This window comes from Neofelis nebulosa, chromosome 16, assembly GCF_028018385.1.
Source record: "Neofelis nebulosa isolate mNeoNeb1 chromosome 16, mNeoNeb1.pri, whole genome shotgun sequence".
Lineage (NCBI taxonomy): Eukaryota > Metazoa > Chordata > Mammalia > Carnivora > Felidae > Neofelis > Neofelis nebulosa.
In genome coordinates this window covers 39119390-39141521 of record NC_080797.1, presented here as the reverse complement: position 1 = coordinate 39141521, position 22132 = coordinate 39119390, and the positions used below count along the sequence as shown (strand labels likewise).

Below are 22132 nucleotides of genomic sequence, written 5' to 3'. Positions count from 1 at the left end.
TCCACCAGCAGCCCTGAGAGTAGCCAGCCATTTATCCTGATAATTATCATCTAGAACCACATGCACCCGATAGAAAAAAAAAAACAAAACAAAACAAGGTGGAGATGGGGTGGGGAGGTCGTAAGGGACTGAAATTATTTTCTTGAATTTGCAGGTAAGTTTTTTTTGTTTTTTTTTTGTTTTTTTTTTTGTTTTTTTTTTTTTTATGTTCCTCATTCCTGAGTCCCATCCAGGATCGCAGGGGCGGGAACAAAGGAAGCCGAGTCTCTGGGGACCCGGGAAGCCGCTGCAAACCCCAAAGACGTTAGTTGTGCCTCTCCGTTTGAGGATGCCACTCTTGTTATCCTACTCCCAGTGGGTGCATCATTGAGGAGGTTAGAGGGCTCCTCAGGGCATTACAGGATGAGGGGTGGAGGAGGTGATCTCCCACACCAATTTGGTCCTATTTAATGGGCTACTGTGGAGTTTATACCCTGGGGCTGTCTGTCCCAACTGAGTCAGCCTGAAATGGTCTCAGGGCAGGGCTCCCTCAAGGACCTAATAACTGTGCCCCGCCCTAGATCCTCTCAGAATAATCAGTGGCCAGCCCAGTGGCCTATTTGTGGCTCTCTCCAGGGTTTCCCTCCCCACTAACGCCTTCGACCTCCAGGAATGCTCCCTTTTCCTGTTCTTGCTTCTGCCCAAAGTGAACGCTGAAGCGGGCCTAGAGATTTGTCCAGCCCTCCGCTCCTTACACAGGCAGAGGAGAAAACAGAGGCTCGGAGAGGGGAAATGATTCTGCCCACCCAAGCCTTGCTCTGCAGTGCCGCCCTCTAGGCCCCAAATTCCTAGTGGTTTGGGCCAGACCCACACTGGGCTCTTTTGGGTTGGGTGCTGGGGTGGGTGCCAGAGGTCGTTCTCCCCAGCAAAGCCCAGGGTGGGAAGAGGCTGGGGACTCTGGGGACCGGCAGGGCCTCTAACTGGACACACAGCACACAAGGCAGGCAGGGAACAGCGTGCTTCTGGCCCACAGTTGCAGGACCAAAGGACTGGAGGCTCTTGGTCTCTTTTCAGCGACCCTCAGTTTTGCCCCCCGCCCCCCGCTCCTCACTCTCTCCCTCCCTCCCCCTGCTCCAGACCCCCACTCACGGTTCTTGGGCTTGGTTAAGCGCTTCTCTGGTTTCCAGGCGCCATCAGGGCGGGCACGCCGCTCCTCTTAGCAGACCGTCTTTTGAGCACTCCTCAGATCCAGTGTTCCGTGCCCGAGGCCTTGATCGGCTCATTTTGTAGCTCTCTCCTACAGTCTCCGCTTCGAAAGCACTTGAGTTTGTCCTGAGAGGGTCCTAATCCCCGGGGACGTCTCCAGGCTTCTCTGGGTGGGGAGAGACAGTGGAGGTGGTGGCGGCCTCCTTCTTAAGAGCCGTGCCTCCAGTCTCTGATTCTTGTAGCTCCTGGACCGGGCCGTCAATTTGCCCGAAAGAGTTTCCTCTAAGGTCGGGAGAGGACCAACCTGACTTCAGTTCCGAGAGAAGGGCCTGGGCCCCCTGTCCTCCCCAACTGCCGGCAGGGCCCCCGAAGCCGGTGACCCACTCCAGGCCGCCCTGCAGACCGACCTTGCCAAGGGCAGGCTCCGGCCGCCTGCGGAGAGGCCCCTTCCAGACTCTGGAGAAGAACAATGGAAAATTGGGAGGATCCGAAAAGGAGAAACCGAGTGTGTGCGTTGGGGGCAGGGGGCAGAGACAAGTAAATCTGAGGGAAGAGAGAAAGAAATTGAAAGAAAAAAAAAAAAGACATAAAGGAGAAGGAAAGACAGAAAAGGAGGAAGGAAGGAAAAGAGAGAAAACGAAAGGAAGAAAAAAGAGGGGAGGAAAAAGCAAACAAAGGAAAAATAGGGTAAGGGGCAGCTAGGGAGAAAGGGACCGAAGGCTACATAAAGGTACATGGGGATGGGGAAGGGGGCGAAGGGAAGCAATACAGACAGAAAGAAAGAATGCGGGAAAGAACGCACGAAAAGAAAGAGAATTAAAATCGAAGGAAAGAAAGGCAGTCAGGACAACACAGATGTAAAAAAAGAAAAGAAAGATACCAAGAGACTAAAGACAGACGAAAAGAAAATACAGATGGAAAGAAAGGATGTTAGAAAAGACGAGAGAAAAGAGCACACACCCCATTAGGCCCTCTTCATAAAGGAAGCGGCTCCAAGCAGTGTCGCAGCAGCGGAGCCCTGACCTTTCCAGAAAAAGAACTGTGGCCACCACAGATAAATTCGCATTACTCTTCACGGCTGACCTGAGGCCTTCGGTCGTCGTGATCATATACCTTGTTCCAGGTGGGAGAACGAAGACAGCGGCGCTCATCTTGCTTTACAAAACATAATACATAATTTAACCACTGCCCCAAGTGGGCCGAGGGGGCGCCGCTCGCCCCCTCCCCCTCGCCGGCGACCCGAGCCCGGGCGGGGGCGGGAGCTGACAAGGAGGTTCCAAGTCCCCGTGGCCGGAACCCCTGGGGGCCCGGCGGCCGCGCTCAAAGCCCGGCTGTAAAGGTCAAAGGCGGTCCGTGGGGCCGCGCTGAATGGGCTCCCGGAGGTAAACAGACTCTTAACTTTCAACTTGGCCTTGACCTTCCCGGAGGTGTCTGGGCGGTATGTAAAGGAGCAGCTGAGGCTTTCAGCGCGTTTGGCTGGGTCCGTAAAGGGACCTGGGGGGGGGGGGGGGACGGCTCGGGGGGTCCTGGAGGGTCTGCATGGAGGCTCCCAGCAGGACACAAAGGAGTCTGTGGGGCGGGGCGGGGTGGGGGGTGCCCGGGGGGAAGGGTTGGCTCGGCCTGGGCCGGCTGGGAGGTCAGGAGGCCCCCTGAGACCTCAACCGAACTCACGTCGGGCTGGAGGGAGGATTTGGAGGCTCTGAGCCTCAGTTTCTCTTTGTGGAAATCTCAGGCATACACAGCGTTGGGAGAGGCAAGTGAGGAGAGGCCGGTTGTCTTTAGGGCAACTGTCCTTTTCTCTTCAAATAAGAAAAGGTGGCTGTAGTTCCTTAGATAGACACAGATGCACATACAGAACTCGTAGGTGTTCAGTTTATAAAATGCTCTCAAGTGCATTCCATTTAAATTCCATTTAATCTCCACACCATTTCCGTGAAGTAGGAATTATTGTCCCCGTAAGGAGACATAATTTTTACGGATGAGGGAGTTCGTCGTACCTTATCTGAATTCACTAAAGGTCGATGACAGGTCACAGAGAGACGGACATGCATACACATGCACAAGAAGCGGGAACATATGTCATATGCTAATAAATATGACATCCAGAAGGATTCCCTGGGATCTAGTAGATACTAACTAAATTGCAGAGTGTAACAAAAACAAAAACAAACATCCTAGAGTATTTGTATTGAAATGTATCTGTTTACACGGGAGTCTCTAGCACAGCTGGAGAGCTTCTCCCCTGCAAGGTTCCGGTGAATCATCTCTGCGTTCCAGAATAATGCTGAGCTCAGTGCATTTCCGTGGACACGAACCAGAGCACTACATATCCCCAAATCACATATATCTGTGTGATTCATCCATGTTGTGTGTAGTAGTAGGTTTTTTTTTTTTATTATTGCTGTGTAGTACTCCCTTCTTTAATTATAGCACGATGTATTTACCCATTGTACTACCGATGGACATTTGGGTTGTTTTTGTCTTTGAACTACAATGAATTAAGCTGCTTTGGACATTCCGGTACCTGCCTTTTGATGGACATAAACATTCGTTTCTGTTGGGAATATGTCCAGGAATGGAATTGCTGGGTCATAAGGTATGACAAGAATTGTGTACTTTGGGGGGCGCCTGAGAGGCTCAGTCGGTTAAGCGTCCAACTGGCTCAGGTCATGATCTCGCAGTTCGTGAGCTCGAGCCCCGCGTCGGGTTCTGTGCTGACAGCTCGGAGCCTGCTTCGGATTCTGTCTCCCTCTCTCTCTGCCCCTGCCCTGATCACACTCTGTCTCCCTCTCTCTCTGCCCCTGCCCTGATCACACTCTCTCTGTCTCTCAAAAATGAATAAACATTAAAAAATTAAAAAAAAAAGAATTATGTATTTCTAAGTTTAGGGATCTTATACCTGTACTGTCACCTACAGTAAAAACCAGTGACAAGAGGTGCCTGGCTGGCTCAGTCGGTGGAGTGCGTGACTCTTGATCTCGAGTTGTGAGTTCAAGCCCCAGGCTGGGTGTAGAACATACTTAAAAAAAAAAAAAACATTGAAAAAATTGTAGTCTTTAGGTAAAAATCCTGGCAGTTCTGTCTTTCATTATTACACAAGCAAGAGGCTAGGAGAAGAAACTGGAAAGCATCCAAAGAGATATCTCCTCCCTTTTCTCTCATGTTGTTTTCAAATAAAATAAAACCTAGTGAGGATTTTGTGCTTGGTGTCTTCTGTTATTAGCAAGGTCCGTCGAGGGTGAGCTATGATCTCCACTACAGCCCCACAGCTTGGGGGAAATTCCAGTTTGTATGGGTGCTTTCCTGAGAGATGGCTCAAGTTCAGGTTCAGGTTGGTACAGTTGGGCATGGCTGAGCCCACCTAGAGTCAGGGTGGATTGTTTCGTATAATCGCCGTGACGCTGGTGTGGAATGGAAAAGTTCCTGCCTCCTCCAGAAAAGCTGGGGGTTCTAGAAGAAGTGGACCCAGAAGGATTTGATTTGGGAGGGGTAGCAAAGGAAACAGAAAAACCTCTGAGGAACTGTGAAACGAATTGGTTGGAGTCTTCTGAATTTCACTGTACAATAGGGTCCAAGGGAGGGACCTCCAGCAATCCTTGCAGTGTTTCGGGCTCTCTCTCTCCCATCCTGCTTTCCAAGGAAATGTAAATCCTGGAGGAAGCCAATAGGGGGTCCTGGGCTTTCTGGACACTCAGCTTGGGTAGGAATGTGCCAGGGCCACGGTGAGTTACCTGGGCCTCTTGGGAATTAAGAGGCGACCGGCAGGGCAGAGAGGCTGGACATCTTTGCACAGGGCAGGCTCCTTCTTCCTTGGGGCCCAGCACCCCTGCAACTCGTGTGCTTAGCCAGTTAGGCCTGGTTTCCTGGAAATTCCTTAGATCCCAGCAAAGGGGGAAAAGAGATCCTCTTTTCTGGCTGGTACTTCGGGGTTTTATAAGACCCTTTCCCACTCCTGCAACCCAATTCTCTCTTTCCCTCTTAGTGCTGTCGTCCCTCGGCCTCTGCCTCTCGCTGAATATACAAGGCATCTTTGTGCTCTCTCCGTACTTTTTTCCCCACCATGAAACGGAAATCCGGACCCCCTTTCGCAGGCTACAGCTAGAAACTCCATTTCCCTTTCAGATCTGAACGTGGCACATCCCAGGCTCCAGATCTCCCGTCTTCTCCCCAGCTCCTGTCTCCCTCCCTCTCTTGCCCCACCCCACTCCGGGAGCCGGCTGGGCGGTAGCTGGGATCCCGGGGTGGGGTGTGTGTGTGTGTCGGGGGAAGGGCTTCCCAGGCACTTCCCTGGGCAGCCTATTACGCGCATCCGGAATAGGAGGGGCACCTGGAGTGAACTGGGATGCTTGCCCCCCGGGACCTAAAGCAAGGGGCTCCCAGAAATGCCCTCTAATCCCCATTTCCCAGCCTCTTCTGGTTCAGGCACCTTCCCAGGTTCCCCTTTCAGGCACAGAGCGGCCTCCTCCGGGCCCCACCCCCGACTCCCCTTCCCCACCCCACCCCCACCATGAGATGCACACTTTATAGGGAGAGCTTTTTATTCTCTCGTTAAACCTGCCAAAGCACCGGAGACAGAGAGCCAGGGAGGGAGAGGAGGCTGCGGAGGTGGGGGGCCGGCTCCTTGTCTTCTCTCCCTCCTCCTCCCGCTTCTCCCCTCCCCCCGGACGCGGAGCTGGGTAGCTCCCAACTGGAAAGCAGAGAAAGGACACTTCCTCTCGGTTCTTTTCTGGTTTCCAAATGCAATAAAAGCGAGGGAGAGGGAGAGAGGGACTTAGGGAGGGAGGGAGGGAGGCGCGGAGGGAGAGAGGGAGGGGTAGGAGGAGGGAGGGAGGGAGGGAGAGGGAGAAAGACACACTGGGAGAGAAGCAAGGGTAAAGTATTTTCGCAATTTCTGCCATGAAGATTTTACTAGCTTCTCTCCCCAAGGCCACAGCCAATCAGCGCGCGTGCCCTGGCACCTGCGTCTCCTGCGTCAAGACGGCCGGGACGAGCGAATGCAGGCGCCGGGCGAGCTGGGAGCGATTTAAAACGCCTTGGATTCCCGGGGCCTGGGTGGGGAGAGCGAGCTGGGTGCCCCCTGTATCCCCCACCCCCGGCACCCCATGAGCCGACCCGCGGCCCCATGGAGCCCGGCAATTATGCCACCTTGGACGGGGCCAAGGACATGGATGGCTTGCCCGGGGCAGGAGGGAGTCGGAATCTAGTCGCCCACTCCCCACTGACTAGCCACCCAGCAGCGGCGCCTACGCTGATGCCCGCCGTCAGCTATGCCCCCCTGGACCTGCCGGGCTCTGCGGAACCGCCAAAGCAGTGCCACCCTTGCCCCGGGGTGCCCCAGGGGGCGGCTCCGGTGCCTTACGGCTACTTTGGAGGCGGGTACTACTCCTGCCGAGTGTCCCGGAGCTCGCTGAAACCCTGTGCCCAGGCGGCCACCCTAGCTGCCTACCCCGCGGAGACTGCCGCTGCCGGGGAGGAGTACCCCAGCCGCCCCACCGAGTTTGCCTTCTATCCGGGGTACTCGGGACCCTACCAGCCTATGGCCAGTTACCTGGATGTGTCGGTGGTGCAGACTCTGGGGGCCCCCGGGGAGCCTCGCCACGACTCCCTGCTGCCTGTGGACAGTTACCAGTCCTGGGCCCTCACCGGGGGCTGGAACAGCCAGATGTGTTGCCAGGGAGAACAGAACCCGCCAGGGCCCTTCTGGAAGGCAGCATTTGCAGGTAACTTGCCCCACTACTTTGGGTCCCGTTGGTGCTGAGTGTGGGTTGTAGGCCCGGCCGGCACTTGCCTGGGAGGAGGTGAAGGGAAACTTGGGGCTGGTGAGGAGGCGCTTGTGGTCCTCTGTTGGCTATTAGGACCCTGAAGGAGGGTTTTAGGCAGTTGAAGAGCCTGGGCTGGTGGAGCCCCAGAGGGTCAGTGTGCGGGAGGGGGGAGTGGGGGTGGCTGAGCTGGGTGTTTTCTAAAGCCTTCGGGCCACCAGGCCCCTTCACCTCCCTAGGAGGCTTTGGGACCAGCTTCTCAATATGTCAGAGTGTTTGGTTCCCCTATCACCTCTGAGGGGCTCAGGCTGTTCCTACCTCAAAGATCCCAGGTTTACTTCTGCCAAAAGGCTAAACGACTCTCAATTTAGTGAGTGTGGGGGTGGGGGGTGTCGGAACAGAGATAATGGATGTTCTGTAAGAAATACAAGCCCTCCTTTTCTCTCCAATGAATTTTCAGTTTCCACAGGAAAATTCAGATTTCCTGCAGTCATAACCTAGGGGTATGTGTGTGGGGGTGTGTGTGTGTGTGTATGTGTGTGTGTGTGTGTGTGTGTGTGTGTGTGTGTTGGGAGCGGGGACAGAAATGTGTTCCCTTCTGTACATAACTTGGCTGTAGACTCTAGGAGAGTGGCCAGGAGTGTGAAAATGCATGTGAGGGTGGATGTATGTATGTGACCCTGGGCAAAGGTCTGGCCATGTGTGATGGGTGTGTTTCCAGACCTGCAAGGGTGAGGACAGTGTTAGGTAAGGGTGATCCGCAGGATCCTGGTCTTTCCAAGTCTCAGCGGTAATTAGAAAGGAGCCGGAAGTCGAGGTGTCCCGCTGTGCTTTGGGGGAGTGGGAGCCCGCGTGTGTCTGAAGGGCGATCTGGGGGCTCCTGGAGAGTTACTTAGCTTGTAGGGCCTGGGTCTGCGCGTGGGCTTGGGGGCAGAGGTCTGAGCGTGGCTTTCTCTCCCTCCTTCCGTCGACGCGCAGATACAAGCGCGCAGCACCCTCCAGAAGGCTGCGCCTTCCGACGGGGCCGAAAGAAGCGCATTCCGTACAGCAAGGGGCAGTTGCGCGAGTTGGAGCGCGAGTATTCCGCTAACAAGTTCATTACCAAGGACAAGAGGCGCAAGATCTCCGCGGCCACCAGCCTCTCAGAGCGCCAGATCACCATCTGGTTTCAGAACCGCCGGGTTAAGGAGAAGAAAGTCCTCGCCAAGGTCAAGACCAGCACCACTCCGTGAGGGAGATCCCTGCCTGGGGAGGTGGGGGGGGGGGAGGGAGAAATGGGAGTGTCCTGGGGAGACCGGGAGACTGCCAGTGCCAGGCTGGAGCGCAGGACTCTAGTGAGGGGCTCCCACAGGTTACGCTGGTCACAGGCCACACCTCTTGGGCTGTTCCGGAGGGATGGTCTGCTGTACCCCCATATGTTCTAGGGAGCCAGTGAGGCCCAGAGTTACAGTCCAACCCACCAGAGTAAGCCACCAGCTACAGGACCTGTCGCGGTCATAATCATTCATCTTAGCGGCAGTAATTACTATCACAAGTATGAGTTCCCATGAAGATTAGTCTCCTATTTTCTATCTAGAGCTCTGAAGAGCACCTTAGAAACCGCTTGCATGGATTGAGCTGATTATGAATAAACTTGGAAGGAGACCCCTGGCAGGGAAGCTTCCTCTGGATCCCCTTCCATTTTCAAATCCCATCCCCCACCCCAGTGACTGCGGCAGAGAGGAGAAAAGGCACATTCATCCCTGCGACTACCTACGCCTACCGTTGCTCGTTTAGCATTTTTCTCAGAGGACCCACGGGCAAGAAGGACAACACGGGTGGGCACCACTCCCTCCCTTCCCCGCCCACCCCCTAGGTTGTACCGAGTGGTCTCAGAAGTCCCATCCTCAACGCTTAGATTTTGTCCTTGTGTGAAAATGAAGCCAGCGTGCTGCCCTCCCGAGTCCGTCCTCCTTCCTCGAGAAAAACTGGGTTCGAGAAAGTGCCCGGATAATTCACCACCTCTCATTTCCTCCCCCAAACTTCCCAAGTCTTTCCCTAGCATTCCCGGTGGTTCTGTCCAGGTTACGATCCGTCGGGCATTTGGAAGCCACATGAAATAGGTATTTGTGGCCTTGTAGATGTGCCCCACCCAGGCACAGAAGGTTACAGAACTGGAGAACCGCATCCCGTCCCACCCTAAGGGGCAGACACGTCCCAAACCCGCTGGACTAGCCAGGCTGGAGAGAAAACCAGAAAATGGCCCTTCACCACCCGCTTGCCCCCACCAAGAGAAGCGTGCGGGTCTCAGGCTTGGGAGATGGGGCAGGCCCTTTGTGGGTAAAAGAACAGTGGGTGCCAGAAACCCAAAGACCCAGGATCAGGCATGTTCAGCAACGGTGGCTGCAGATTTTTTTCCCCCTTTCCCTTTGCACTGGCTCAAGTACCCCGACTTCCCCTTTGCACTGGCTCAAGTACCCTGAATCCTGGGTGGGTGGAGGACAAGGTTGGTGCTCGTGTCAACTCCCTTTTCTCCATCCAAGTAGACAGAGGCTTGGCATGTAGAATTCCACGAGCCTGGGGCAGACTGGCTGCTCGCAGAGCTGCAGAGCCAAGGACTTCCCCACTGTGCCTGCTCCCTCACGTCGTACCTGGGCTCAGTGCCCTGCGGGATTCACCACCTTGGCTGTGCAGCAAAGTGGGCCGGTTTGCCCTGGGTCTTCCTGCAGCCTGGGCTGAGGCATCCTGGCGGGCACGCTCCTCGTGATCCAAGTGGAGAGGGTCTGCACCTCCCGTGATCCCAGACGCCACCAGGAGCACCCTGGGGGGGCCGCACATTGTCCCAATGGCCTCTCCAAGCAGGCTCAGGCTCATAGTTCTCCAAGTGTAGCCAAGGGATTGGGGCGTTTACAGCCGGGCGTTTGGGTGAAATCCCAGTTCTGGCTCCTCTCCTGGGAATGAGTTGGGAAGCAACTCAGATTCTTCTAAATCTATGTACCAAAGAGGAGCCCAGGGTTGAGGGGAAAGGCCCCAAAGGTGGCCGGTCACCCTCCCCCCTTGGGTCTCCTTAGACTGTGTCTGCTTGGGGGAGGTGTCCCTTTTGTGATTAAAAAAAAAAAAAAAAAGAAAAGAAAAAAAAATGAAAAAACCCTCCCAAGCCCCGTGGTCCAGTTTAAGCTCTTTGGTAAAGCACCCGGCTCAGAGGGAGTTACTTACTGCCTTTCAAACAGACTCATGCAAGTAGCTTTTAACTTCACAGGTTCTGGAGGGTAGTGTGTGAAAACCCCCTTTTCCCCTGCTTCAGAAATGGCAAGACTTCAGTGCATACCAGCATGTGGGTAGGGTGTGGGCCAAATGAAGGCGTGTGTGGGGGTCTCCATGGTGCAGGGGGTTGCCACACGAGGAGAGGAAAGGCCACAAAAGGGGCTGATGCTTGGACGCGCCTAGTGGGCCTAGGGGGAGGCCTGAAGGAGTCAGAGGCCTCGAGACTCTGCAGCCCCCGGGCTCTAACTCTTCCACGCCGCTATAAGGGACTTAGAATTTCGGGGGCTCCTCTATTATTCGTTTGCGACAATTTCCGAACAAAAGATACGGGAGTTTAGAGATTTATTTCGCTACCAAGGAGTTTGTGCACGATTAAAAAGGCAAGGACGCCCCCTGCTGGCAGAAGTTTGCTATTTCAGGGAAACCCGCCGGTCGGCTCGGCCTCAACCCCCCAGGCCGGGCCGCTGGCTTTCGGATGCCTGGGGGTCTCAGGCCTCCGGAGTAAGTGCAGTTTAGGGCTGCTTGTGAGGGCGCCGGGACCCGGAGTCGCCTGGAATGGGGCCAAGGTATCGTCAGTTGTATCGGTCCGGCCAGCGAGAGACCCAGGAGGAAGGCAAAGTGGGCAGCAGCATTGATCTTAAATATAGACAACACTGGGTAGCAAGGCCGCGGCGCCATCTGTCCTGAGTCTGGGTCTTCGTTCCACTGGAATATTATTTATCTTCCTCTGCAGACCAGTTCGCGGCGACACCCTCCCCCCCCCCCCCCAGCCGGAGTGATTTACATAAGGAACCTGTGCAAAACAAAACAAAACATTTTAATTGCGTTTGACTTTAAAGCCTCTCATGAAATCCCTTTGCAAACACCCAATTTTACTCCGAGGCAATTTTATCCCCTCCCACCCAGACCAAGCCTTAAAAAAAACAAAACAAAACAAAACAAAACAAAACAAAACAAAAAAACCCCTCTCACCAATTGGTGTTAACTGACGACAAAACCCATACACCTACGTTAACTTGTCTGCAGCGATTTGCTTTTAAATCGGGCCATGTTTAGACACCGGGGAGCGGGTTTTGCTAAAAAATTATTCAGGCTGAAACATGTGAACGCCACGTTCCCAAATGGGTAAATTCAGACAACATTTGCACGAACAAAATACATGCAGAAGCGCACAAATACACTCCCGAAAACACACCGGGTGTGTTTCCGCCAACGAGGCGGAATTCTCGGAGCGGCCCCCCCATGCCCTGTCCGTACTCCCCCAAACACCCCGGGCTGAGAGTCTCAGCAGCAAGCGTCCGAACGGGATCGTAGGGTTGCGTCTACGCTGGCTCCAGGACCGCAATCACTGCTAACGCCAAAGCAGTTGTATTTTATTAGGCTTCCAGAGGCCGAATTAGGGGGTCGAGGTGGAGAAGTGCGTAGACGCAACCTCCGGAAGCTCTTTTCGAATCTAAATTCCCGAGGCCGCCCAGAGGAGGGCCAGGCCGGGGTCCCAGCCCTGGGGTCCTTCACTCACGCTGGGAAACGCTTCCGACCGCTCCGGGGCCCGCGAGGCTGCGGCGGGCGGAGAATCCGCACAGCGGCCCCCCACCCCAGCCACCCCTGCTCTGAGCCGCTCCGGAGCCGGAAACTGCCCTTTGCGGCAGGAGAAAGGCTCTGATCGAGCCCCCCAGTTCTCCCAGAGGCCCGGCTCCCCTCCTCCAACGCGAAGACTGCCTCCCCCCCCACCCCCTTCCTCCCCGTCATTAAAGTTTTATCCGAGGTCCTAAGTGCTGCACTTTAATTAGGTTCCCTTCGGGAGAAACTCTCGGTATCCGGGGCCGCGTCTGGTCTCGTAGAAACCCTGGAGCTACAATCATGGATTGGATACTCAAACCTGCACTAAAGCGCGGCTCCGCTGTTGTTGAAGAAATTTCCATCATAGTCTCACCCACCTGAACAGTTCCTCTCTAGGAAAGGGGCGGGGGGAGAAAGCACCAGAGTGGCCCTCGGCCTTTCACCCGAGTCGGACACCCCTCCGCTCCCCCACCGCCACGCCCAGGCGTTGATCTGGGCCTGGAGAGAGATTTAAAAAACATCCAGTGGGGAACTGATGCGGGCCTTTCCTCTTTTGTCCGCTACAAGTTACCTCTGTGTGGAAAGGGGGTGGGGTGGGATGGTGGAGGAGACAGAGAAGGAAAGAATCCCGCCACTGACTCCCCTCCCCTAAATTGCCCCCAAGGTGAAACAGGGGACGTGGGCAGCTTGCGTTCAGTCGCCCTTAGAATGATTAAGAGGGAAATTGAGTCTGTCGGCACCCGGAGGGGAGGGGAGGGGTGAGAAGGGTCAGGGGCTGCCGCTGAACTTGAAGTTTCAGGTTGGTGGTCTCCACTGCCTCCGCCCCACTCGCTTTGAGGGAAGAGGGAGGAAGGTGGGGGGAAGGGCGGGGGGGGGGCACCTCCGGCCTCGGGAGGGAGAAAGTTAAACTGGTGGGGGGCAGGGAGGAAGGCCGGAGAGACCCGGAGACCTGCTGGGGACACCGAGGTTGGGAGGTTGGCCACCAGGCGAGGAGGCCTCGGTCTGCATTGGGGAGGAGATACCCCAGCCTTCGCCCGCAGTGGGGAGCCCTCTCCCTGAGCCCCGCCCCAGACTCTGCCTGGAGGGGGGCACCCGTCCTTCCTTCTCTAGCCCAGAGTGCGCAAACTGAGTCCTGCGCCACCACTCGGGAGACTGAGCCTTCAGGTCGGCGACTGCCGAACTCAGGCCCTTGACGCCAGCTGAATTCCGGGCTTGGCCTTTGCAGAGAGAACAAGTGTTATGCGCCCATATTTCTCAGACCAGGGACCGGCCCGTTTCACTACCTTCAAGAGCGCGTTTCTCCCTAATAAGGTAAACTAGCTAATCTGTGGGCCAAAGGCGTCACCGCTCTCACAGTCTGGGACCGGCCTCAGGAGGCCCTGGAGGGGTCTCCCCAGGAATGGGTGGGCCTCCGCGGTCTAGGTGGGCAGGGAAAGGGGGGTAGAAGGGACTTGAGACCAGAGACCGACCACCTGGGGAGGGCACCTCCACGTTGGTTCCTGGAGAGACAGTCGCACAGCTGCCTGAGCGGGAAGGGACAAAGAAAGCGCTTCGCAGCACGCGGGACGGACACGGCCCGGCCCGGGAGAGGCTGGCAGGTGGCAGGAAGCTCCAGCGCTGGGGCCCCCCCACGTGACCTATGTCTGTCTCCGACTGGGTGGTGTCCTGGCACAGCCAAAATTAATATTACCGTTAATGCTATTGTTATTGTTATGTAAAATCATAATTCTTTACAACACGCCTAGTTTTGGAAACTCCGTGAGGATGAAATGTAGTGATAACACGGATAATTGACAAACTAACCCTAAAGGTCAAGGCCCTGGCCCTTTAAAAAAAATAAATCAGCATACCATTGTCTGGGAGCCGCTACCTTCGGTCCGCGCCCCCCCCGCCCCCCCCCCCCCGTTCCTGCGTCTTTTTCAGAAGCCTGGCGAGTGCCAGGATCCGAGAAGCAACTGGAGGGGACACATGTTGCTGCTGGCCCAGGCACACAGGGGCTCAGAGCCCCAAAGGACAGCCGCGGGAGGTGGGGCACGTGCCCACGACCTTAGCCACTGACACTGCTAATTCGTTGCTCTTGGAGAGGTGGGGGGGGGGGGCAAGGACTCACCTGCCCTTCTTCCCTCCACCCCAAGCTGACCCCTGCTCATGTTTCCTTCCGGAGTTACTACCGTCACAATGACAAACCCCACAACTGAGTATATAGCTTATAAAATGAGGACATTGAGGGGGTGCCTGGGTGGCTCGGTCGGTTAAGCGGCTGACTTCGGCTCAGGTCATGATCTCACGGTCCGTGAGCTCGAGCCCCGCGTCGGGCTCTGTGCTGACAGCTCAGAGCCTGGAGCCTGTTTCCGATTCTGTGTCTCCCTCTCTCTCTGCCCCTCCCCTGTTCATGCTCTGTCTCTCTCTGGCTCAAAAAGAAATAAACGTTAAAAAAAATTTTTTAAATGAGGGCATTGAGACCAAGCAGTGTAAGTTACTTGGTCAGCGTCACCCAGCCTGCAGTGGCAGGGGCTCTTAATGTCTAAGCTTCTCTGTCTACATCCCCAACATGCCTCTTTTCACAAGGTCCCACTAGACACTGACAGACGCCTGTTTCCATCAGGAGCCGAGCCCTGATGTCACACAGGTGCACTTAAACTCCCTAGACCTGGCCCCTCTTGGGTTCACCAGGGAGATTTGCATAAATGCAAAAAAAAAAAAAACTACACCAGGATTAAAGACAAATAGAAATTTGGTTAAACCCACCACTCATTTACCCTGTGCCTACAGGATGCAAAATCTTCCACTGGGGGTGGGAGGCTGGAGGAGAGACATTGGAGAGGCCATCTCCCATCGCGTGGAGCCCTGCCTCTTGCTTACTGCCAGATCCTGGGTCTGCTGGTTCCTCAGTTGTGACCTCTGACATTGTGTGGTGGGGTAAATGATCACAACCAAGACAAATGGGGGGAACAAGGAGTGTGCAAGATTCGCCCCTCATCCCCTGGCATCTGGAGTGTCCCAGAAAAGGGCCTGTTGGAGTAGAACCTGGGAAGATGATTAGAATATCAAATCCAGGAGGGAAGATGCCAGTAAAACTCGGGGAGGGGGCCGGAAAACGCAGGTCGTGGCCAGAGAACGGTCTGGTCTGGGCTCTGGCTGGGTAGAGCAGGCAGGGGCCTTAGCACTGGGTCCTGAAAGGTGGGCGTAGCCGGAGTAGGGATCAGACAGCTACTTGCCATTCAGACTGTGACCGCCCCACTGCAACCCAGGGGGACACGCACCAAATGTTGGTCTCGGGGCTACAGGCCGCACACCAGAGGCCCCAGGCAGGGGACAAAGAGATCCATACTCTTTCTGAGGGCCCTCAGCTCCCAGAGTCTACTTGGGCCCAGCCGGGCGCCTCCCGCCCGAGACCTGCGCTCTGCCTTTGTCTGATGGAAGGTTGAAGTTCGGTGCCCCTCCCCCTCCAGGCAGGGTTTTGTCATTGAACTTGAGTCAGGCTATAAACATTCCTTCACCCCTCTGGGAGGTGGACCTGGACGCGGAGCCGGTGGAGAGAAAGGGGCCTGGGGAGGGTTGTGGAAGGATCCGGAACTCGAGAGGCCTGGCTTCTAACCAAGCCTTCATTGCTTTATCAACGAGTGTCTGTTGGCTTCCCCGGAAAACTCGCCTGATCTGCGTGAAAAATCCCGGTTACCGAGGCTGCACGGCAAGTTAGAGCAATATTTCAGTCAGGATCAACATAATGTAATTTTTTCATTTTCGCTCTTTCGTAATTCATGTTTTCTTACCTTATTTTTAGGCAGCAAAATCTCCATTTTTTTTTTTAATGAGTAGGGAAAACAAATGCATAAATAGCCAAAGAAGGGCACCTGGCTGGGTCAATCGGTAGAGATTGCAACTCTTGATATCCGGGTTGTGAGTTCGAGTTCCACACTGGGTGTAGAGATTACTTAAAAAAAAAAAAATCTTAGGGTCCCTGGATGGCTCATTCGGTTAAGCATGCCTCTTCTGCTCAGGTCACGATCTCCCGATCTCCCGGTTTGATGAGTTCGAACCCTGCATTGGGCTCTCTGCTGTCAACACGCAGAGCCCGCTTCGGATCCTTAGTCTCCCTCTCTCTCTTCCCCTCCCCCGTTCTCTCTCTCTCAAAAATTAACATTACAAAAACTTTAAAAATTAAATCTTAAAAAAATAGCAAACGAATAATGGCGAAAAAAGGTGAATTATTAAAGAACGTTCCAGTAGGTCATGCCGCGACCTATTTTCAAAGCGCCCCTCCGTCGGCGGGGTCATTCCAGCGGGCGGTGGCCGAGGCCCCAAAAGCCCGCGGTCCCCTCAGGCTCTGGAAACTTGAACTTGGTAGATGGGGCGTCCTCCCCACGCCCGCACCCGTGGCGGAGGAAAGCCAGGCCTGCCGCGCCGCCAGAGCCGGGAAGGTGGCGCGGACTTGCCAGCCACCCGCCGGCCGAGGCTGCGCAGAGCGGCCTGGTGAGACGGAGTCAGTTACTCTTTATTTCCTTCTTCTGTCTGTTTGTTTTAAAGACTCTGGGATCCCGGAGCTTGGGGGGATCAAAGACTCGATCTGCGGGCTTCTCCCGGCTTCGTGAGATCCAGTGTGATGGGAACAGCGCGCCGGGAGGCGCAGCTCTTCCGGGTCTTGTGCGCGGCCGGCGTCCCTTCCTGCGAGGAGCCCCGCGACCGCCGAGAAGGCACCGGATCCCGGCGAGCCAACGAAAAGCCCCCGGCCTCCCGATTTGGGCCAGATGAAATGCCCGGAGGCAGGTCCGCAACTGGCAACCCGGAAAAGAGGCCTGAGGGAGTTGGACGGATAATGCTCGCCAAGTTCTTCCCAGCCCTTCCATTTGGCTCTACCTGCTCCCGGACGTGGATCAAAGGGGTTTGTTGTTTTCTCTTTCTCTCCAACCTGGAATCCCCAGGCTTTCTGGGCCCTGGAAAGAACCCAGCCAACCCTTCTCCCTTCGTCTAACTTTGGGGGTGGGGGAGAGGCGTGGCACCCGGGGCAAGTGCACAGACCCGGGTCACATCTCACTGAGCTGGGCCACGTCTTTTAGAGCAAGTGGGGCCACTACTGTCATCTGGACCAAGAGAACCCTAAATTGGGACTTTGTGTGTGTTGGGGTGGGGGTGAGGGGTGGCGGGGAGGCCGAAGCTGCGAGAAGGGCTTCTCAATTTTAGTTTGTTGGGTTCTCACATCCCTGCCCTCCCCTCCACTCAGCTCTGTTTCCGGGAGGAATCACCCGAGCCTAAACGAAAACGTTTAATTGAAAAAAGTAAATGCAAAGGTCTAATGGAGTGAGCCTCCCAGAAATGGCATGAATTAAGTCTCTGGCACTTGGGTAGTTTTGTGTTAGTTCGGTCCGGCATTTGTGAAAATTAAGGATTTAGAGTGTTCCCGCCCCGACCGCTTCTGTGGAATCTGATTCAGAGTAAAAGAGGCCACATTTACAATTCCCCAAAAGCTTCAGACTAAAACACATTGAAATGATTACCCCCGACATTCCTGGCTTAAAAAAAAAAAACCCTCAACGTACAAAAAAAATATATCCAGATCACAGAAATAAATATATGGGGCTTTAAACACACATTCTTTAAAAACTTTTAAATAAACAACCCTTTTCTTAAAGTTTTTTTTTTTTTTCCATTCATGATTTCAATGTTCATGTTCTACAATTTGCAACCACTGTTTTTAGTCGTGTCTCCCCCTCCCTAACTTAGTTATATGCATCCTGTCCTGGTTTTATTTTATTCTTTTTTTTTTAATTTATTTTTTTAGAAGCAAGGTCTACACCCAACATGGGGCTTGAACTCAGGACCTGATATCAAGAGTCACATGCTCTATGGAATGAGCCCGCCAGATGCCCCATGGCTTTAAAAAACACTATACATTGATTACACCGTAGGCAACTTTCCAAGTTATTCCAGTCTTCAAAATGCCCTGTAAAAATGCATAATATGCCACAAAATGTGTTGTCATAGTTTAGAAAATCATTTCCCTAATGTTGGTCATTTCGGTTAACCCACATTTGAAAACACGGGTTTTTTTTTTTCCTTATTACAAAAGTATCACTTTTTCATCGTCAAGAATTTCAAAGATAACAAATATAAAGACGAAAATAAAAACCATCTCATATTCTAAAACCCAGAGTTCACCAAAGCTAATCTTTTGGAGAATTTTCTTCAGTCGTTTTTCCTTGCCTGTGTGTATGATGTCAAAACTGAACTTCTGCATGAACATTGGTGCACCTTGCCTTTTGATTTAATATTAATTAGTATATTCTCAGCGTCATTTAAATTTAATATTATTCTCAGTGCCACTAAATATTCTCCAAAAGCATGATTTTAAGGCTTACACAGTATCTAGTCCTTGAGGCGTGCCTCAGATGGAAAAGCATTTCTGCTTTTGGTCATTTAGATCGCTTCCATGTTTACTTTTCAAAATAATTCACAAGTGAGAAAGAGAACACTGATATGCCCCTACGTAGTTTGATAGGGAGACGAGAGTTGAATCTCCAAAATTCAAGGAATAGAATGCTTGTCTTTTTTAGGTAACAAATTCCTCCTTCCCAGTATTGCCTGGGAGGGAACATTAAGGGGAGCCTTCTAGAATGCTTGAAATATTCTGTGTTTTGATCAGGGTGGTGGTTACAGGGGTGTGTGAAAGATTAATTAAGCTGACCATGTAGAATTTGTGCACTTTTAACATTTTAAACTGCTTTCTCACTCCTGCAAGCTCTATGTCTGTTTACTTAGAAAAAGAACAATGCAGGAAATAAATGGGTGAAGGAAATGAGCAAGGGGTGGGGACCAACCCAAAGTGGATCGGTTCACCCCTTTGCTAGGTTCACAGAGACCAAAAGTAAATATTTGACAGCTTGTGATGAGCGGGGTTGGGGGCGGGGGCAGGGGAAGAGCCTGGCCCTCCTCCCCCACCCCTGTGCTTAACCCTTGTTAAGCAAAGATGGCTTTTCTATTATAGTTGCACTCCTGCGGCTCTGAATTTCCCAAGTGAGTGGAAGAGGAGTAAAAATCGGGTAGAAGAGGTTTACGAAGAGAGTTAAAATGAACATATAAACAGCTGACCCTGCCATCATTGTCCTGGGAAATAGAAGTGGGGTGCTTTCTATATCACGTAAAAATTTAACAACAACAAAAAAAAAAACTCAGGAAAACGGTTCATTTTGGATCTATTTTATAATCTATGTTTTCGCTTCAAAAGATAGCAGGCAGGACCTGGAGGCTGTAGGGACAACGCCCCTCCCGGATGACCAGGAGGACCCGTGAGAGATTGGAGTAGTGTCTGGTCTCTGAGTGGAGTTTTATTGGCACTTTGTGCCGTGCCGTGCCGTGTACTAGCCAGAACACATGCTTAATCCTTGGGACGCTGCAGGAGAGGGAAAAAAAAAACCTTCAACCTACTTGGCACGTTATTTTCCTATTGTGTTTACGATGGGAGATGATCACAGCCACTGCCCAGTATTCAGCTGGGATTTTTCACTTCTTTTTATTTTTTATTCGTTCATTTAAAAATGTATTGTTATTAATTTCATTTAATGGTTTTAAGTAGGCTCCACGCCCAACGTGGGGCTTGAACGTACGACCCCAAGATCAAGAGTCACATGCTCTACCAGTCAGGCGCCCCTGTGATTTTGTTATTTTTTAATTGTCATTTCACTCCCTTTCATTTAGGATCAAGATGAAGTTGATTTTTTTTTAAATTTTTTTTTTAACGTTTATTTATTTTTGAGACAGAGAGAGACAGAGCATGAACAGGGGAAGGGCAGAGAGAGAGGGAGACACAGAATCTGAAACGGGCTCCAGGCTCTGAGCTGTCAGCACAGAGCCCGACGCGGGGCTCGAACTCACGGACCGCGAGATCGTGACCTGAGCCGAAGTCGGCCGCTTAACCGACTGAGCCACCCAGGCGCCCCGGGATGAAGTTGATTTTTAATATCTGACGGAGACACCAAAGACATCTTTCCAAGTCAGACAAATATACGCTGGGTGTTTTATAAAAAAGTTTCCTCCTCCCCTTTTGAGGTACAACATAATTCAGTAAAGTGCATTAATTTTAAGTGGATGGCTCAAGGAATATTTACTCATGTAACCATGATTTAGAACAAGATAGGAACATTTCCTGCACCCATGTAGGTTCCTTTCCAGTATAATATTCCAGAGATAATTGCTATTCTGATTTCCATTGCTATGAATTAATTTTGCCTGTTCTTGAACTTGATATAAATTTGTCTATATGTTGTGTGTATTGATAGTTTATTCTTTTAAATTGCTCTATGCTACTCCATTTATGGACATACCACAGTTAGTTTATCCACTCACCTTTAAAAAAAAATTATTGGGGCGCCTGGGTGGCGCAGTCGGTTAAGCGTCCGACTTCAGCCAGGTCACGATCTCACGGTCCGTGAGTTCGAGCCCCGCGTCGGGCTCTGGGCTGATGGCTCGGAGCCTGGAGCCTGTTTCCGATTCTGTGTCTCCCTCTCTCTCTGCCCCTCCCCCGTTCATGCTCTGTCTCTCTCTGTCCCCAAAATAAATAAAAAACGTTGAAAAAAAAAAATTAAAAAAAAAAAATTATTTGTTTAGGGGCGTCTGGGTGGCTCAACTGGTTAACCGTCCGCCTTCGGTTCAGGTCGTGATCTCGTGGTTTGTGGGTTCGAGCCCCGTGTCAGGCTCTGTGCTGACAGCTCGAGAGCCTGGAGCTTGCTTGTCTTTAAAAATCAGATTGTTTATAACCAGTGCCAATTTTCCACACCTGGGGCAAGTGCTCAGATTTAAGAGGAAGAAAAACCCAACGTTGATGGATCTGATGACATCTGCTTGAATTTCGATACTGAGATTCTTTTCAAGGCTTGAGGACCGGGATCCGTGGGAGAGCAGAAATGTGGGTTTGCTGATAGTAGAGCATTAACACTCAGGCTCTGTTCTTCCCGTGGCTTCCCTCCGCTGGTCCAGTCCTGAGGCACCGTGGTATCTTCAAGTTAGATCTGTGTGGATCGCACTGAACCCCCGGGTGCAAGGGCACAGAAGAACTGTGGCTGGGGTCAAAGGTCAGGATCAGCGGGGCCCAGCGGCTCTGGGGTTAGTGCTTTTAACACTTTTAGATGGAAGCGATTCTCCAGAGTCCTGATTTGGAAGCTGAGCTATGACTTGGGAAATTTATTGCCCTGTGGTCTTTTAACAAGAAGTGATCTATCTTCCCCGGGCAGAACTTCCATTACTGGTGACAGGTGCCTGGAGCCAGCTTATTAAAAAACCGTCGTTTCAACCCCCAAAGCGAAGGTGCCACGGCGTGTTTGGAACAGAAAGCTAATTTCCAGCATGCCGTCATCATCTGGGACGTGGAGACGGCGTTACGAGCATTTTAATATTCAAGAGGAGCCAAACCCAGTGCTATTATGTAGCTGCACCCTGAGCCCAGGGAGCGTTAGGAGCTGCCTTTATTTTTCAGGCAGAGGTCCCGTGCTCCCAACCCAGCAGGCTGACACAGCTCCCAGGCTGTCACTGGCCAGCTTGGGCTCCCGTGCCCTGAGAGTGGATCAGAGAAGTCTGGACGAAAAGAGCAGGAGAAATTTCATGAAGATCTCTCAAGGCTGAGCCCGTTTTTATGCACCCCCCCCCACACCGAGTTTCTCTCCTCCCATTCCAGCTGAATTGTCCAAATTATCAATGAACTTTTTTTTAATTAAAAAAAATTTTTTTTTAATGTTTTCATTTATTTTTGAGACAGAGAGAGACAGAGCATGAGCAGGAGAGGGGCAGAGACAGAGGGAGACACAGAATCGGAAGCAGGCTCCGGGCTCTGAGCTGTCAGCACAGAGCCCGACGCGGGGCTCGAACTCACGAGCTGAGATCGTGACCTGAGCTGAAGTCGGACGCTCAACCGACTGAGCCACTCAGGCGCCCCTCAATGAACTTTTATTTATTATATATATATTTTTTTGACAGAGAGGGCACAAGTGAGCAAGGGGCAGAGAGAGACAGAGAATCCCACAAGGAGCAGAGAGAGAAAGAGAGAGAAGCTGGACTCGTGTTCACCCGAAGCAGGGCACGAGCTAACCCGATGTTTGGGTGTTTGATATTCAGATATGGCAGGACTCGAACTCAAGAACCGTGAGATCGTGACCTGAGCAGAAGTCCGATGCTTAACCAACTGAGCCACCCAGACGCCCCAGATTGCCAATGAACTTTCTGTGTCATGCAGGGAGATCTAAGGAAATGGTCCAAATGGTCCAAATGGTCAGGACAAGAATTAGCCACGTGACTGAACCAGGTACAACTACTTAACAGTCCAGCCTGTCAGTAGATATCTCACCTGAGATTCTTGGTGTGGGGGTATGGGGACTGGGAAACCCAACTACCTAGACGTG

General features: G+C 52.7%; 1 protein-coding gene across 1 annotated transcript; it reads left to right on the top strand.

The window, feature by feature from the left end:
- The first annotated feature begins 6252 nt into the window (after positions 1 to 6252).
- HOXB13 (homeobox B13) lies at positions 6253 to 8232 on the top strand. Its single transcript, XM_058703913.1, has 2 exons — positions 6253 to 6905; positions 7923 to 8232. The coding sequence occupies exons 1-2, from the start codon at positions 6308 to 6310 to the stop codon at positions 8174 to 8176; spliced, it is 852 nt and encodes a 283-aa protein (XP_058559896.1). The 5' UTR covers positions 6253 to 6307; the 3' UTR covers positions 8177 to 8232.
- Positions 8233 to 22132: the final 13900 nt, after the last annotated feature.

Excerpts from the sequence above, each read along its gene's own strand:
- HOXB13 (XM_058703913.1), top strand. The coding sequence starts at position 6,308 with ATGGAGCCCGGCAATTATGCCACCTTGGACGGGGCCAAGGACATGGAT. Across the intron at positions 6,906-7,922 it reads CTGGAAGGCAGCATTTGCAG|ATACAAGCGCGCAGCACCCT; the intron begins GTAACTTGCCCC and ends GTCGACGCGCAG.